This window comes from Salvelinus namaycush, chromosome 12, assembly GCF_016432855.1.
Source record: "Salvelinus namaycush isolate Seneca chromosome 12, SaNama_1.0, whole genome shotgun sequence".
NCBI lineage: Eukaryota > Metazoa > Chordata > Actinopteri > Salmoniformes > Salmonidae > Salvelinus > Salvelinus namaycush.
The window spans coordinates 12,431,563-12,449,533 of NC_052318.1; the positions used below are offsets into that span (position 1 = coordinate 12,431,563).

The window sequence follows — 17,971 nt, forward strand, 5'->3', positions numbered from 1 at the left end:
TACAGTAGTGAGTGCATACATTTTCATACTTTTTTTGTACTGGTCCCCCATGGGAATCGAACCAACAACCCTGGCATTGCAAGCACCATCCTCTACCAACTGAGCATCCTCGCCGGTGGGCCATGTTATTAAGGTGATAATTGTACTTTAGGGACCCTCCGTTGCCTTGTAGTCAGAGGCGTTGTTAGAGGGGGCGTAATCTTTTTTTAAATATAATTGAGGAGGGATGCAGATAGTTGTAGTGCCCCAAATAAAGTCAGATGTTATACCATGCATAAGCTATGCTGAGGGCAGGCTGTATTATGTGACATGACTAATATTCCAAGTACATTTAGAAAAAAATTAAATGATGAAGTGTATGTACATCAGATGTCTGATTTAAGCTGAATAAATCTGAGCATGACCAACTGTATTTCATTTCCTGAAAAGGGCATGTTTTACTTTATATATAATGAATATTAATTGGAAGTCTACCTAAAATCTGAAATGTAAAATGCAACTCCTCACTGTAAAAACCGTTGACTGGTGTAAACATGCTCCAGGATGTTTTTATCTTGTCAAATTTCATGTAATGTGGAAAATTGGTAACGGCACAGAAACGGCTCCCATATCCCTCAAAAACATATTCTGGTACCACATCACCCATGTCTGCATTGCATTCCAAAAGGCACCCTATTCACTTTATAGTGCACTACTTTTGACCAGGGCCCATGGGACTCGTCAAAAGTAGTGTACAATATAGGTAAAAGGGTACCAGTTGGGATACACACATACTTCTAACACCATCTGGACCTTTCATTTCCACGACTCTAAGTGAACTATTAATTAATCAGAACAAGCCCACTTTATTAATGATGTATGACGTGCACCATTCACCATTCAAATCTGAGGTAACCCCTTGAATAGGCATTACCTAATGAGACCATCAAAGCTAAACACATGCACATGATGTCAATGTTTGATTATTCTCCACCACCATGGGTGCATCCTCAAGTGTTTCCTTGATTCCTCTTTCTTAGCCACCTCCTCGAACTGTGTTGGAGGCGACGCCGCGAGAAATCAATTAAATACCAATGAGATTTTACCTCCATGATCTGAATTCAGAGTTTATTGAAAGGAGTGGATGATGTGAGAGGGTCAGGGGATAGCCTACTTCGCCGTAGTAACGGTACCTTGGCAACTGCAGAGTTAATGGGTGATATTTAAAGGGCTGGTGGTGGATCCCTCCCCCAGGTTTCATACAGGTTGTATTCCCTCGCTCTCTGGATCTGCAGCATATCAACAGGCAGGAGAGGTTTGCTTCTGACAGTGACTGACGGAAGTATGTAAGTCTAGTTTCATTAGATTCTTTGCAAGATGAATTAGCATTGAGATATTTTTGATCTTGATATTCTTTTTTTGCTACAGGAGTGTGTTTATATTTCAATGTGTTATGTAGCAACTGGTTGACAGGAAAATTATAGTATTTATCTATATTCATCTATTATTTAATTTATTGAAAGTATATGCAATTAATATTTAAAAATTATGATGAATAAGGTTACTTTTACTTGCTTTTCATGGTAATGATCCAGCATGAATGTAATACATGGAATGGATAAATAGCTGCTCTGAATTAATTTCATCCTAGACATCAATATTTGTATTTCCTTCTGTACCTGCATACTTATTCTCAACCCCACGGTACACCACAATGATATGAAATGAATTGTAGACAGGTGAGCGTGGTACCAACGATCCACATGAGCAAAAGTACAACTGTCATTTGTGCCTTTCCCAGATCCCATTTCATTTTTTCACAGAGACGAGGAGCGAGGCACAGGGTCACTATGGGTACCAGCTCCTCATCGTACGCCCCAAAGACAGTCTACCTAGATGTGGATGGGAAAATGCAGAAGGTGAGTGAGACCAGAGATCTGTCTATAATGACAAGATGCTCATGTTCCAAAGGCGGGAAGGCAGGCGACAAGCTTAGGTCCAAAATAAGCCCATAGAAACACATTGGGCTTATTTTTGACAGATGTTGGCAAGAGTGAAACCTCTTGCCTCTTCCTCTTTGGTGAGACTGAGTGACACAACTTATGATCCTGGTACACCAGCTATCATTATCATTTCATTACAGCTGATATAATGCAAATAATATCAACAACAATGACATGCATGTTTTTAAGGAATTATATAACACTTTATAAGGAGGAGCTTAAGTAGTGTAACTGAATCATAGGTATTGAAGGGATGGATGCTTGAGGTATTTCAATTATATTAATTTGTAATTGTCATGAATGAGGATGGAAAGAAAGTTGAAGGAAAATGTGTTTTATGTTTGACGTTGATTGCATTAGCGGATTTTTAGATGTAGTAAATATGAAGTAGTTTGATGGATAGAGCTTACAACTCAAACCACTTGAACTCTCTCTGCCTTACATGTGACCACCTTGTGTTCATCTCCTGTGAAAGTATGGGGGCTTTGGTCAGGTCAAGAGGTGCCGAGATAAGACACAGGTGATTCACAGGTGGTTGTGACACAAAAGGCAGGTGTTACACCTGGAGTGAACATGCTCTCATCATTATTGATATTCATTCTATTGATTTCAGTTGTTTGGAGTTTACGGTTATAAAGAAAAGCATTACTTGAGTAGTATTATTTATCTTCGGTATCCCTGAAATACTTTGTATGTGCAAATACAGTACCAAGACACTATTAAGTATGAAGATATGCAGTTTGATCTACATCAGTACTATTTGTATCGATGTATCTTTAAATGGTCTTGCCTCTGTTTTTAGGTGATTTTCAGTCGATACTGCAGCCCCTGTGACATCCGAGAACTGCTGTGTTCTTCCTCTAACATAGCCAGGTCAGTGGCACCTCACTGCCCTTTTTCACTCAAACACAAACACATCTTCATTTGAGCCAGTTTGCTACAGCAGGAAAATAATCCTGCAGCAACAGAAAATGTGGATTATAATTAATGGACATTTTTGTTGGGGTTGATACATTCTTTGTAAGGGGAAATCAAGTCTAAAATTTCAAAGTGGAAATTACAAGCATCAGAAGCCTTTTTAATCCTCAAATACACTACAAGTTTTACATTTCCTGTATTGCAGGAAAATTCTCCTGCAACAGGGTGGTCAAATTAAGATCCTACATCTGTACACCCTTATGTCCTGCACATAACGTTAAATCAATATGCCAACTGTCTAACATTACTTATTATGCTAAAACTCTTGAGTTTGCATAATGGATCTCCTCGCCTTTGAAGCTTGCATTGTCTGTCCTGAGCTTCAAAGTGTTTTTTTACTTACCGTTTCCCTTTTCCCCACTTAACATGATGCAGCCTACAATACTTTGATGTATTTAATACTTTGTGTAATACTTTGATTTGTCCTCAGAAATACTGCTATAAGGCTGGTGGACTCCGAGGGAGCGCTGGTCTCCATCGATCCCACAATGCCTACCAACACCCCAAAGTAATGACACGTGTTTTTGGAAACACTATTTTTTACAGTCCGCTGTTTGACCTGGTATTTATTCAGACAATACATTGTGAATAGGTAATAAGCTTATATTAGTCATTGGTTTGGTGTAGACATGGTAATAATGTATACTTTCTGCTACTATATAATTTCCTACAATATATACACTACAGTGCAAAAGTTTGGGGTCACTTAGAAATGTCATTTTTTTTAAAGAAAAGTTTGAGAAACAGATGCCTCACAAGTCCTCAACTGGCAGATTCATTAAATAGTACCCGCAAAACAGTGAGGAGGTGACTCCGGGATGCGGGCCTTCTAGACAGTGTTCCTCTGTCCTGTGTCTGTGTTCTTTTGCCCATCTTAATCTTTTCTTTTTATTGGCCAGTCTGAGATATGGCTTTTTCTTTGCAACTCTGCCTAGAAGGCCAGCATCCCGGAGTCGCCTCTTCACTGTTGACGTTGAGACTGGTGTTTTGTGGGTACTATTTAATGAAGCTGCCAGTTGATGACTAGTGAGGCTTCTGTTTCTCAAACTAGACACTCTAATGTACTTGTCCTCTTGCCCTGTTGTGCACTACTCCTCTTTCTATTCTGGTTAGAGCCAGTTTGCGCTGTTCTGTGAATGGAGTAGTACACAGCGTTGTATGAGATCTTCAGTTTCTTGGCATTTTCTCGCATGGAATAGCCTTCATTTCTCAGAACAAGAATAGACTGACGAGTTTCAGAAGAAAGTTCTTTGTTTCTGGCCATTTTGAGCCTGTAATCGAACCCACAAATGCTGACGCTCCAGATACTCAACTAGTCTAAAGAAGGCCAGTTTTATTGCTTCTTTAATCAGAACAACAGTTTTCAGCTGTGCTAACATAATTGCAGAAGGGTTTTCTATTGATAAATTAGCCTTTTAAAATGAAACATTTGGATTAGCTAACACAATGTGCCATTGGAACAGGAGTGATGGTTGCTGATAATGGACCTCTGTACGCCTATGTAGATATTCCATTAAAAAAAACAGGTGTTTCCAGCTACAATAGTCATTTGCAACATTAACAATGTCTACACTGTATTTCTGATCAATTCGATGTTATTTTAATGGGCAATTATTTTAATTTTTTCACAAAAAAGGAAATTTCTAAGTGACCCCAAACTTTTGAACGGTTGTGTATATATTTTCAAATATAAACAACAACAAAAAATTTGCGGGGACAATACTTTAAAGTAATATTGTGACACTGTGTAGGTAAACATTTTTCCAGATGGTTCAAGCTAAATCACTTAAATTGGAGCGTGGGATACTAGCTGCAATTACTGTGGTTACTGAAATCTGCCATCTTGTTGTTTTGTCTCATCGCAGCTCCCAGTACAAGGTAATGCCTCAGTCGACTGGTCAGGTGGGAGGTACGCTACAATACGAAGCATTTGCGAATTCTATAATTTTCAGTCACACATACAGTAATGGTAAATAGATAATACAGAAGCAAAGTCAGAACCACCCGTACATATTTTTCCTCCTTTCAGACAAAGAAGACATGTTCCAGAATGTTTTGTCTCAGGTGGCAGAGCAATTTAGCAGGTGATATACAAGTATTCATCTTTTTAAATATTTTAGTCATTTAGCAGATACTCTTATCCAGAGTGTTTTGTTTAGTATAGTTTATTCGATCAAGTTAGAGATGATATCTGAGAAAATATCTGTGGCCATCGCACCAATTTTTGGTTTTGTCTCTCTTTTCATTCATCTGTTCAGTCTGTGTTGATTTTATTTGTAAGTTTAAAAAAAGAATACATAAGTGTCCACTGTTGCCTAGGCTCACACAGATTTCTGCTCAATTAAAGGAGTTATGTTTTCCTCCCTTTCTGTTTCAGGGCTTTTCGAATCAATGAGTTGAAGACAGAGGTGACCAATAGGCTTGCCATGTTGGAGAAGAGAGTGGAGTGTGAGTGATGGCGTTACTGTATTAACGTTGGCACCACTGGCTTTAGTTTGTGGGAATATTCTCACCTACACTCTATATGCAATAGAAAAATGGAATATATAAAAAATAATATATTGGTTTTGTTGTGACATATTTAATACTATACATTGACTCTCTGTTGCAGTAGAAGGGCTTAAAATGGTGGAGATTGAGAAGTGCAAGAACGACCTGAGGAAATTACGGGATGAGATGACCTCAAAGGGAGGAGGAAGGTCAGACAACTGCAAATAAACCAAATTATCATCTCAGATAGTAGTAATAATAATAATGAATTAAACAGAATCCAGAGGTATATGTCTACATTTACAACATTTAAGTTTAAAAGGTCAATGTTGGTGAGGTCAATGTTGGAAGAATTATATAGAAGACACTCAAATCCGTGTTGATACATTCAAAAGGCCTTTTAAGGGCCCAAAGTAACATATTGTTCAGTACATTTCCCTTTAAGGGGCAATCTGCAATTGCTACATCCATTTTTGGATTGTTAAATTAATGATATCCATTGATTCTTGAAGAATATAACTTATAAATGCCTCATGAGCTAAGTTCAACTGTCCTACCCCATCAGATCCCAAAATATAAGCATGTTTTAATACCTTTTTTGTAAACAATGTAATTGTAAACAAACACTTGTATAGCCTCAAAACATGGTTCAAATGATAATTGTTTCCTCGTGGATAGTCAGCTTTGTCTATGAATTTGAGTGGTTACCATTCTCCAGCTCAATCCTCAGCTCTTTCCAAAACAGAGGCAGGGTAGCCGCTTTTGTTATTCTTTGAACTGCAGATTGTCTCATTAATACTGTATGTGTGGTCTATTATGATTTAAAATAAGAGCCTCTTAAAATTGACTAAGCCATATGTTGCCCTTAAATCAGTGTTGATTGAAGGTCCATTACATGAAAGACCCTTGAATATGTTCTTATATATTCTTAACTTATAGGCTACCGCCCTTCTGTTTTCCCCAATATTGCTTCTTATTATTAGAGTGACTTGTGGTTGCAAATATAGCTTCACAGAGGACGGCAAGAAACTGTCCCCAAGACGAGACGTTCCAAATTACCCAAAGGTAAACAGTTAAAGCATAATAACCAGTACACCTTTTGTTAATGGTGAATAAATGACTTACATTACTCTTTGCACTATGTCTACAGTATACTCTATCCCAGGAGACCATAGAAGCTCTGAAGAAACCTACATTTGATGTTTGGCATTGGGAGCACAATGAGGTTGGGGATATTTCATGTAGCCTAATTTGGACAAATATGCATTGCATGTATGTATGAATGATAAATGTATTTTTATCTGACAAATGATTATTCTTGCTTTGGTACTTTTTCCAAGGCAATCTATAAAGATAGCTAATCAGCATCTTAGTCCCAATTGCTATGTGTAGCATTAAACATATTCTGATAGTACTCATTACTGTATTGTGTTTCCAATGTGGAGATGCTAAGCTGTCTGGAGTACATGTATCATGATCTGGGCCTGGTGAAGGAGTTTAATATGAACCCCATCACACTGAAACGATGGCTGGTGAGTTAGATCCACACTTGTGAAACCCATATCTATCCCAAGTAGTCATTAGCCTCGATTTCCATTTTTTATCTCATGAAAGAAAAAATATACACTTTTGAGCTGATTCAAAAACTATTAAAAAAGGCTTGATTTCTTGTTTGTAAGATGTTTGTTGCTTTGTGTTTCAGCTGGGAATCCAGGAGAATTACCGCAACAACCCGTTCCATAACTTCCGCCACTGCTTCTGTGTCAGTCAGATGATGTATGGAATGATTCACCTGTGCAACTTAAAAGTGAGAACACACCTCATATAATTTGTGTGTGTGTGTGCGCGTCACTCTGACTCTAGCTGTGTTTCTCAGGAGAGGCTCACCATGACTGACATGTGCATCCTCATGACAGCTGCCGTGTGTCACGACCTAGATCACCCAGGCTACAACAACACGTAGGTCACATTACATATACCTTTATATATATACAGTTGAAGTCGGAAGTTTACATACACTTAGGTTGGAGTCAATTAAAACTCGTTTTTCAACCACTCCACAAATTTCTTGTTAACAAACTATACTTTTTGCAAGTCGGTTAGGACATCTACTTTGTGCATGACACAAGTAATTTTTCCAACAATTGTTTACACACAGATTATTTCACTTTTAATTCACTGTATCACAATTGTAGTGGGTCAGACGTTTACATACACTAAGTTGACTGTGCCTTTAAACAGCTTGGAAATTCCAGAAAATTATGTCATTGCTTTAGAAGCTTCTGATAGGCTAATTGACATAATTTGAGTCAACTGGAGGTTTGGTTATGAAAAGTGCAAATCAATCCCAGAACAACAGCAAAGGATGTTGTGAAGATGCTGGAGGAAACAGATACAAAAGTATCTATATCAACAGTAAAACGAGTCCTATATCGACATAACCTGAAAGACCTCTCAACAAGGAAGAAGCAACTGCACCAAAACCGCCAGAAAAAAACAGACTACGGTTTGCAACTGCACATGGGAACAAAGATCATACTTTTTGGAGAAATTTCCTCTGGTCTGATGAAACAAAAATAGAACTGTTTGGCCATAATGACCGTCGTTATGTTTGGAGGAAAAAGGGGGAGGCTTGCAAAAAGAAGAACACCATCCCAACTGTGAAGCACGGGGGTGGCAGCATCATGTTGTGGGGGTGCTTTGCTGCAGGAGGGACTGGTGCACTTCACAAAATAGATGGCATCATGAGGAAGGACAATTATCAGTCAGGGAGTTAAAGCTTGGTCGCAAATGGGTCTTCCAAATGGACAATGACCCCAAGCATACTTCCAAAGTTGTGGCAAAATGGCTAAAGGACAACAAAATCAAGGTATGGGAGTGGCCATCACAAGCTCTGACCTCAATCCCATAGAACGTTTGTGGGCAGAACTGAAAAAGCATGTGAGAGCAAGGAGGCCTACAAACCTGACTTAGTTACACCAGCTCTGTCAGGAGGAATGGGCCACAATTCACCCAACTTATTGTGGGAAGCTTGTGGAAGGCTACCCAAAATGTTTTACCCAAGTTAAACAATTTAAAAGCAATGCTACCAAATACTAATTTAGTGTATGTAAACTTCTGACTCACTGGGAATGTGATGAAAGAAATAAAAGCTGAAATAAATAATTCTCTCTACTATTATTCTGACATTTCACATTCTTAAAATAAAGTGGTAATCGTAACTGACCTAAGACAGGGAATTTTTACTAGGATTACATGTCAGGAATTGTGAAAAACTGAGTTTAAATGTATTTGGCTAAGGTGTATGTTAACTTCCGACTTCAACTGTGTGTGTATATACACTGCTCAAAAAAATAAAGGGAACACTTAAACAACACAATGTAACTCCAAGTCAATCACACTTCTGTGAAATCAAACTGTCCACTTAGGAAGCAACACTGATTGACAAGAAATTTCACATGCTGTTGTGCAAATGGAATAGACAAAAGGTGGAAATTATAGGCAATTAGCAAGACACCCCCAAAAAAGTAGTGATTCTGCAGGTGGTGACCACAGACCACTTCTCAGTTCCTATGCTTCCTGGCTGATGTTTTGGTCACTTTTGAATGCTGGCGGTGCTCTCACTCTAGTGGTAGCATGAGACGGAGTCTACAACCCACACAAGTGGCTCAGGTAGTGCAGTTCATCCAGGATGGCACATCAATGCGAGCTGTGGCAAAAAGGTTTGCTGTGTCTGTCAGCGTAGTGTCCAGAGCATGGAGGCGCTACCAGGAGACAGGCCAGTACATCAGGAGACGTGGAGGAGGCCGTAGGAGGGCAACAACCCAGCAGCAGGACCGCTACCTCCGCCTTTGTGCAAGGAGGTGCACTGCCAGAGCCCTGCAAAATGACCTCCAGCAGGCCACAAATGTGCATGTGTCAGCATATGGTCTCACAAGGGGTCTGAGGATCTCATCTCGGTACCTATTGGCAGTCAGGCTACCTCTGGCGAGCACATGGAGGGCTGTGCGGCCCCGCAAAGAAATGCCACCCCACACCATGACTGACCCATCGCCAAACCGGTCATGCTTGAGGATGTTGCAGGCAGCAGAACATTCTCCACGGCGTCTCCAGACTCTGTCACGTCTGTCACATGTGCTCAGTGTGAACCTGCTTTCATCTGTGAAGAGCACAGGGCGCCAGTGGCGAATTTGCCAATCTTGGTGTTCTCTGGCAAATGCCAAACGTCCTGCACGGTGTTGGGCTGTAAGCACAACCCCCACCTGTGGACGTCGGGCCCTCATACCACCCTCATGGAGTCTGTTTCTGACCGTTTGAGCAGACACATGCACATTTGTGGCCTGCTGGAGGTCATTTTGCAGGGCTCTGGCAGTGCTCCTCCTTGCACAAAGGCGGAGGTAGCGGTCCTGCTGCTGGGTTGTTGCCCTCCTACGGCCTCCTCCACGTCTCCTGATGTACTGGCCTGTCTCCTGGTAGCGCCTCCATGCTCTGGACACTACGCTGACAGACACAGCAAACCTTTTTGCCACAGCTCGCATTGATGTGCCATCCTGGATGAACTGCACTACCTGAGCCACTTGTGTGGGTTGTAGACTCCGTCTCATGCTACCACTAGAGTGAGAGCACCGCCAGCATTCAAAAGTGACCAAAACATCAGCCAGGAAGCATAGGAACTGAGAAGTGGTCTGTGGTCACCACCTGCAGAATCACTCCTTTTTTGGGGGTGTCTTGCTAATTGCCTATAATTTCCACCTTTTGTCTATTCCATTTGCACAACAGCATGTGAAATTTATTGTCAATCAGTGTTGCTTCCTAAGTGGACAGTTTGATTTCACAGAAGTGTGATTCACTTGGAGTTACATTGTGTTGTTTAAGTGTTCCCTTTATTTTTTTGAGCAGTGTGTATATATATATATATATATATAGTACCAGTCAAAAGTTTGGACACACCTACTCATTCATGGGTTTTTCTTTATTTTTTACTATTTTCTACATTGTAGAATAATAGTGAAGACATAACAACTATGAAATAACACGTATGGAATCATGTAGTAACCAAAAAAGTGTTAAACAAATCAAAGTATATTTTAAATTTGAGATTCTTCAAAGTAGCCACCCTTTGCCTTGTTGCCAGCTTTGAACACTCTTGGCATTCTCTCAACCAGCTTCATGAGGTTGTCACCTGGAATGCATTTCAATTAACAGTTATGCCTTGTTAAAAGTTAATTTGTGGAATTTCATTTTATGCGTTTGAGCCAATCAGTTGTGTTGTGAGAAGGTAGGTGTGGTATACAGAAGATAGCCCTATTTGGTCAAAGACCAAGTCCATATTATGGCAAGAACAGCTCAATTAAGCAAAGAGAAATGTCAGTCCATCATTAATTTAAGACATGAAGGTCAGTCAATACGGAAAATGTGCAGTCGCAAAAACCATCAAGTGCTATGATGAAACTGGGTCTCATGAGGACCGCCAAAGGAAAGGAAGACCCAGAGTTACCTCTGCTGCAGAGGATAAGTTCTTGGATAAGTTCATCATTTTTGCAAATGTATAACAAAATCCATACAGAAATATCTAATTTACATATGTATTCACAACCCTGAGTCAATACATGTTAGAATCAACTTTGGCAGCAATTACAGCTGCGAGTCTGTCTCTAAGAGCTTTGCACACGTAGATTGTACAATATTTGCACATTTATTATTTAAAAAATTCTTCAATTATGTTGAGGCTCAGATCTGGGGAAGGGTGCCAGAAAATGTCTGCAACATTGAAGGTCCCCAACAACGCAGTGGCCTCCATCATTCTTAAATGGAAGAAGTTTGGAACCACCAATACTCTTCCGAGAGCTGGCAGCCCGGCCAAACTGAGAAATCAGGGGAGAAGGGCCTTCTTCAGGGAGGTGACCTAGAACCCGATGGTCACTCTGACAGAGCTCTAGAGTTCCCCTGTGGAGATGGAAGAACCTTCCAGGAGGAAAACCATCTTTGCAGCACTCTACCAATCAGGCCTTTATGGTAGAGTGGCCAGACGGAAGCCACTCCTCAGAAAAAGGCACATGACAGACCGCTTTAAGTTTGTCAAAAGGCACCTAAAGACTCTCAGACTATGAGAAATAAGATTCTCGGGTCTGACGAACTCTTTGGCCTGAATGCCAAGCGCCATGCTGTGGGGATGTTTTTCAGCGGCAGGGACTGGGAGACTAGTCAGGATAGAGGCAAAGATGAACGGAGCAAAGTACAGAAAGATCCTGGATGAAAACTTACTCCAGAATGCTCAGGACCGCAAACTGGAGCGAAGGTTCACCTTCCAACAGGACAACGATCCTAAGCACACAGCAAAGACAACGCAGGAGTGGCTTCGGGACAAGTCTCTGAATGTCCTTGAGTGGCCCAGCTAGAGCCCGGACTTGAAACCGATTTAACATATCTGGAGAGACCTGAAAATACTTGTGTGCTAATGCTATGTCCTGTGGCAGGTACCAGATAAACGCTCACACAGAGCTGGCGGTGCGCTACAACGACATCTCGCCCCTGGAGAACCATCACTGTGCCGTGGCCTTCCAGATCATCTCCATGCCAGAGTGTAACATCTTCGCAAACATAGAAACGGAGGCCTTCAAACACCTCAGACAGGTGAGGCACCGGGTTTCTCACAGCAAGGGCCTCACTGAAATTTGAATAACAACGTATTTGTGAAGTAGCATGTATTATAGTTTAGAAGCTAAAAATGGGGTTTAGCAAAGTTGGGATAAATATACACTGAGTGAACAAAACATTAGGAACACCTTCCTAATATTGAGTTGTACCCCCTTTTGCCCTCAGAACTGCCTCAATTCATCAGGCATGGACTGTTCAAGGTGTCGAAAGCATTCCACAGGGATGCTGGCCCATGTTGACTCCAATGCTTCCCACAGTTGTGTCATGTTGGCTGGATGTCTTTTGGGTGGTGGATCATTCTTGATACACACGGGAAACTGTTGAGCATGAAAAACCCAGCCGCGTTGCACTTCTTGACACACTCAAACCGGTGCGCCTGGCATCTACTAACATACCCCGTTCAAAGGCACTTAAATATTTTGTCTTGCCGTTCACCCTCTGAATGGCACACATACACAATCCTTGTCTCAATTGTCTCAAGGCTTAAAAATCCTTCTTTAACCTGTCTCCTCCCCTTCCTCTATACTGATTTGAAGTGGATTTAACAAGTGACTTCAATAAGGGATCATAGCTTTCATCTGGATTCAACTGGTCAGTCAAGGTCATGGAAAGAGCAGGTGTTCCTAATGTTTTGTACACTCAGTGTGTAGCCTACCATGAATAGAAACCAACGTTATTGTAAAATAAATGGTATTACACATCACCACCTAAACATAGGGATAGTTTCGCACAGAGGATGGCTTTTGCTTGTGATTTTGGCCAGGATTGGTTTCTAGTATAATGATATTATTTGCAACCTTGGCAGGCTATCATCACTCTCATCTTAGCCACAGATATGGCCAGACACGGTGAGATACTGGACTCCTTCAAGCAGAACGTGGACAACTTTGACTTCACCAACCACAAGCATGTGACATGTGTATGTATGCAATTACGTATATCCTCAAGTCAAGGTTGACATACAGCATGTGTCAAATGTATTGCAGAGACTTTGGGGGAAGCCCAAACCCGGGTCTAGCAATGGACAACCCAGCACCTTAACCTTAATGCCAAGACGTCTGAACCTCTTTACAAGGTTGTAAGGTGTTACATCCGTTATGTTTGAGGATTGTTGTTGCGTCTCTGTGCAGCTTAAGCTGGTGCTGATCAAGTGCTGTGACATCTCCAATGAGGTGAGACCCACGGAGGTGGCCGAGCCCTGGCTAGACTGCCTGCTGGAGGAATACTTTATGCAGGTAAGTTACAGATTTTTTGAAAATGATTGTCAATTAACTTGTGAAGAAAAAGTATAGTCTTGACTAATCTCGGACACAGAACCAAAATCGTGCAAATTAAGTTCTGGGGGGAGACAAGACTAGCAAAGTCTCCACCCCTCCAAATGAAAACTCTCAGCCAGTTTTGGGCATGTCTATAGGACAAATGTCCCTTCCCCTTCCAAAATGTGAGAGCCTGTGCAATTCAGATTTGTCCAAATGATTAGTGACAAAACAGTTGTGAACTGGAACAAAGTTCTCATTATTCGTTGAATCCCACAGTCTGTCGACAGATGCTACTACCATTTATGGTAAGTGTATTTGTCCACGAGAGATGTCCACGAGTCTTGACCAACCTTTAATGTTGCAAGGAAGTATTTTCACCTTAAAGATATTTACGTTTCTTATCTCATGAAATCACACAAATCCTTGGTTTAAGGCAAACTATATATGCATTTGCCAATGGGTGTGGGGAGGTGTGCCCCTTTCTTTCCAATGAGGAAAGAAGCAAATGTTCTGTATAGGCTTTCATTATCTGTTTTTGTGTTCAGAGTGACAGAGAGAAATCTGAGGGTCTCCCAGTAGCTCCTTTCATGGATCGGGACAAAGTGACCAAACCCACCGCTCAGATCGGCTTCATCAAATTCGTCCTCATTCCCATGTTTGAGACTGTTATGAAGGTGTGTTTCTGTTTCCGAGTGAGCCTGTAACTGAGATCCAGAGTGAGATTCAACAACCCAAAATGTTTGCCAACAAAAATGTATGCTATAACCCTGGGGCGGTTTCCTGGACAGGGGTTCAAACTTTAGAACCCAGTTCCTACATTTGAATATAAAAATAGATTTTATCAAACAAAACTATGCCACATGTTTATCTCTGGGACCCTCAGGATGACAAATCAGAGCAAAATTACTGAATATAAGTACATTATTTACCTTCAGAGGTGAATGTATCAAACCAGTTGCCGTGATACAAGTTTTTTGTTGTTGTGCACTCTCCTCAAACAATAGCATAGTATTTTTTCACTTAATTGGACAGTGCAGTTAGATTAACAAGAATTTAAGCTTTCTGCCCATGCAAGACATGTCTATGTCCTGGGAAATGTTCTTGTTACTTACAACATCATGCTAATCACATTAGCGCACATTAGCTCAACCTTCCCGGGTAGAGGTTAATCTATGGATGTAAATCAGTGGTGGCAGGTGACTTAAAAAAAAAATTGTAGGATAATGGATGAAAACTATTTTGGGACAAAAAGCTAATGGGATGACAATCTTTCAAATAACTACATCTAAATGTGTGTCCTAGCTTTTCCCCCAGATTGAGGAGATTATGGTGCAGCCTTTGCGGGATTCTCGAGACCACTATGAAGAACTTAAACAGATTGACGATGCCATGACTGAGGTAAAACCTTTCTCCTCACACCTCGTTGACCTCAAGAATCGAGGTCAATCTCATTTGTATTGTATGTAAAAAAATAAATGGAAAAAACATGGAATACATTATGGCTGACTCATTATACAGACTCTTGAGAGAGAAAAACAATAGAGAACATGGGTATTTGTAGTTAGAATTGTGTGTTTAATTATTTTCCTGAATTGACTGAAGTTAAGCTGAATGTGTCATGCCCATTGAAAATGGGGGCCCTTTTATTAATTTGTTTGCTGAAAATATAAAATAAATGTTTCTTCAATGCATAATTAACTCAAAGATATCGAATTTGGCCGTCAGTTCCCCCTTGAAAAAATTAAGTGCATGACACCTCTGCCTCATCATTGCTTTCCTTTTATTGTGTGTAGATGCGGTATGTCCTGTTACAAGGCACTACTACAGCAGCGTAGTACTGATAATAACTGGCTCAGGGGTGAAGTTTCCCCTATGTGCAGATCGAGACTCAGCTTCCTCAATCTTAACCTTAGCACTAGTGGGGAAACTTTTAAACTGACCCAAGATCAGCATCTAGGGGTAACTTCACCTTGACGTCACCTTTATTACTCTATAAAATCCCTCCACCTCCGTCTTGTCTTAACATAAAGGTGTCTTTTGTTCTACAAGGCACAGAAGAAAAAAACTGAGAGCAAGTCATTAGGAGGAAAGAAGAAATAAACTTTTCCTGCAAACTCATTGGTGCCTTGTAAGTTTAAACATTAGATAGATGTGACGTGCCCTCCTCTTTCACTCTCTGACCAAACTTTATCCCACTAATGATGTAGTTTACATTTATCCCAATATGAACAGGATTTTTAGAGGGGACCTGATCCTAAATTAACACTTCTACTCTGAGACATGCAGCCCATATAGCATTGGTAGGCCCTAGACTGGTTTCAATAGTAAGTGTCATGTGCCATCTAGTGGTCATACCAGTGTTACCATATGGTTTATTAGGCTTCAGATTAAATAAATGTATGAACTTCACAGGCTGGTGAAAGTGCACGGGGACTTTAATGCTGCTTTCCAATCAATATCGAGGGTCTTATTCTGCTGACATGATGATCGATGCTTGACATCCGTTTGACAAATAAACATTCTCGACTCTTATCCATAATAATCTTGTCATGTAAACGCAGGTGCCAAGACCAGAGTAGGCACATTTGCTATTTAACGGAACAGTTTTTTTGACAAAACTATCGATAGAGTTTCAAAATGCAATGGAAACACATTGAACTTCAGATTTTTATTCGGGACATGAAATCTTAAGCAAAAAAATTGCTTTTTGTGTCACCACGGAAAGACAAAACCCCTGCTCATGCAAACCTGGTGATTAGAAGGTCCTGTGTAGATTGCATTTTCAACCAGAAACTATCAGGAAATAACACTGATGTATGTTTTTCCAATGAGGAAACAGTGTTTGTTTAATCAGCTCTTGTACAATATGATACACATAAAATGTAATTTTGACCGCACTGGACCTTTAAATCAACTCATATTACATAGCAGTATTGCCGATTTATCATATGATTGATATTGTTATGACATTCTATAAAAGGTAAAGCTTTTATACTAACTATTTTAGAAGGCATATTGACATGGCTGTTCTATTGTAGAGAAGTGTGTGTGTAATAGGTCCACCTCACCCCATTCCTCTCTTTTGAAACCTAGTTCTGTGTGACCTTTGGTACGATCTCCAGCAGATGCATATTATGCAATCTTTTCCTCTTATCCTGTTCTCCTCATTTGACCCTTGACCTGAAGTAGAAATAATCCAGGATCACAACTCTGGAGGCTGAGATCTGTTGTGTCCTAATCATGTACTTTCCTCCCCCTTGAATTGCATGTGTTGATATATCAGCGGTGGCTGGTGACACTTTAAATCGAAGGACATGTTCATTGTAATGGCTAACATTCCATTCAAGCCATTACTATGAGCCGTCCTCCCTTTACCAACCTCCACTGTTAAATGTATTATCTGTATATTAATCGGCCTTTGAATAAGATCCCATTGATGGATGGCTATGTCGATAACGCCTCACTGTACAATGTAGATCTTCTGTTGTTCATAATGATAGTCTTCTCACACAATGACCCTCGTTCCCAATTAACTGGTTATGCCCACCTCTATGTTTTCTGGCTTTAGAGACCTCGGATGGTGTTTCCATTCCGAGGGGGAAGCAAGGCGTCTGCCTAAGCCTGAGCAACCGTCTTGGCTTGGGCCATAGAAAGGGAGACTCCTCCCCTAGTACCACAACTTCCTGTAGTTATATAGTTATATAGTTATGTAGCCAGCCCAGGCAAGTAGGGTGAAGAAAAATACAAATTAACTAATCAGCACCTTCCCTCTCTCCTTAGCCCCTCCCAACATAAAGTGAGAAGAGGAGAGAAGACGGCAGTGATATTGTTTGGCCTTAGGTGTGGCAACACTGGGGCTGGTTTTGTTTCATCTTGTTATTTTTGCACAAGGTTTTCTTTTGGTAGAGAAGGATGAAAGATTTCGGGAAAAATATGAAGAGATTGTGTCTTCTAAATTAGTATGTGAGGTAGGTTAAATAATAGTATTTATAATATGGATAGTATTTACGTAGGGCTTTTCATTGTATGGGGCTAACGTACTGTACCTCAGCCACCTTATGGGCATTTTAAAGACAAAGTTGGAGATTAGGGACATATAGCAGGTCGGAAGTATTTTAACTTAGCCGGTTTTGTAGAAATCACTACATGATTTACAGTGAAAGGACAAGTACATTTATACCAGTGTATATTATGACTTTGCATATCAAATAAAATGGCAATACTTATTGGCCGATCATCTCGAAGATGTGTCTTTATTTTAATGTTACTTTTAGATAAACTTGCGTCTCCTGAGAAACTGGAGAGGTCAGTGTGTGACAGCTATTACACTACATTTTATTTCTCCACCCGCTGGTTATTTGGGACACCTTTTCCTTTCTGAGGCCTACTGAGACTTTTTTGTCACACTAGTTTTCCTCTTTAAAAGAAGTTATCCATCATCATTATCAACCTGGTCTCTCATACATACTGTACACACAAACACCCAGAAGCAACAGCCAGCTGCAAAACATTCACAATGCAGAGTGATACAACATCACAACTTTATATATCAGGGATCAGCAACTAGATTAAGCCGCGGGATGTTTTTTTTCTTGAGAGATGTTC

At 40.5% G+C, this 17,971-nt stretch overlaps 1 protein-coding gene across 1 annotated transcript; it reads left to right on the forward strand.

The window, feature by feature from the left end:
- Positions 1–17,610, forward strand: LOC120056909 (high affinity cGMP-specific 3',5'-cyclic phosphodiesterase 9A). Its single transcript, XM_039005179.1, has 18 exons — positions 1–1,898; positions 2,785–2,855; positions 3,391–3,468; positions 4,826–4,869; positions 4,990–5,044; positions 5,338–5,408; positions 5,572–5,659; positions 6,434–6,515; positions 6,601–6,675; positions 6,896–6,982; positions 7,153–7,257; positions 7,327–7,409; positions 11,927–12,083; positions 12,913–13,026; positions 13,238–13,342; positions 13,912–14,040; positions 14,669–14,764; positions 17,147–17,610. The coding sequence occupies exons 1-18, from the start codon at positions 1,704–1,706 to the stop codon at positions 17,159–17,161; spliced, it is 1,650 nt and encodes a 549-aa protein (XP_038861107.1). The 5' UTR covers positions 1–1,703; the 3' UTR covers positions 17,162–17,610.
- Positions 17,611–17,971: the final 361 nt, after the last annotated feature.

Excerpts from the sequence above, each read along its gene's own strand:
- LOC120056909 (XM_039005179.1), top strand. The coding sequence starts at position 1,704 with ATGAATTGTAGACAGGTGAGCGTGGTACCAACGATCCACATGAGCAAA. Across the intron at positions 2,856-3,390 it reads TCTTCCTCTAACATAGCCAG|AAATACTGCTATAAGGCTGG; the intron begins GTCAGTGGCACC and ends ATTTGTCCTCAG. Across the intron at positions 5,660-6,433 it reads ACCTCAAAGGGAGGAGGAAG|AGTGACTTGTGGTTGCAAAT; the intron begins GTCAGACAACTG and ends TCTTATTATTAG.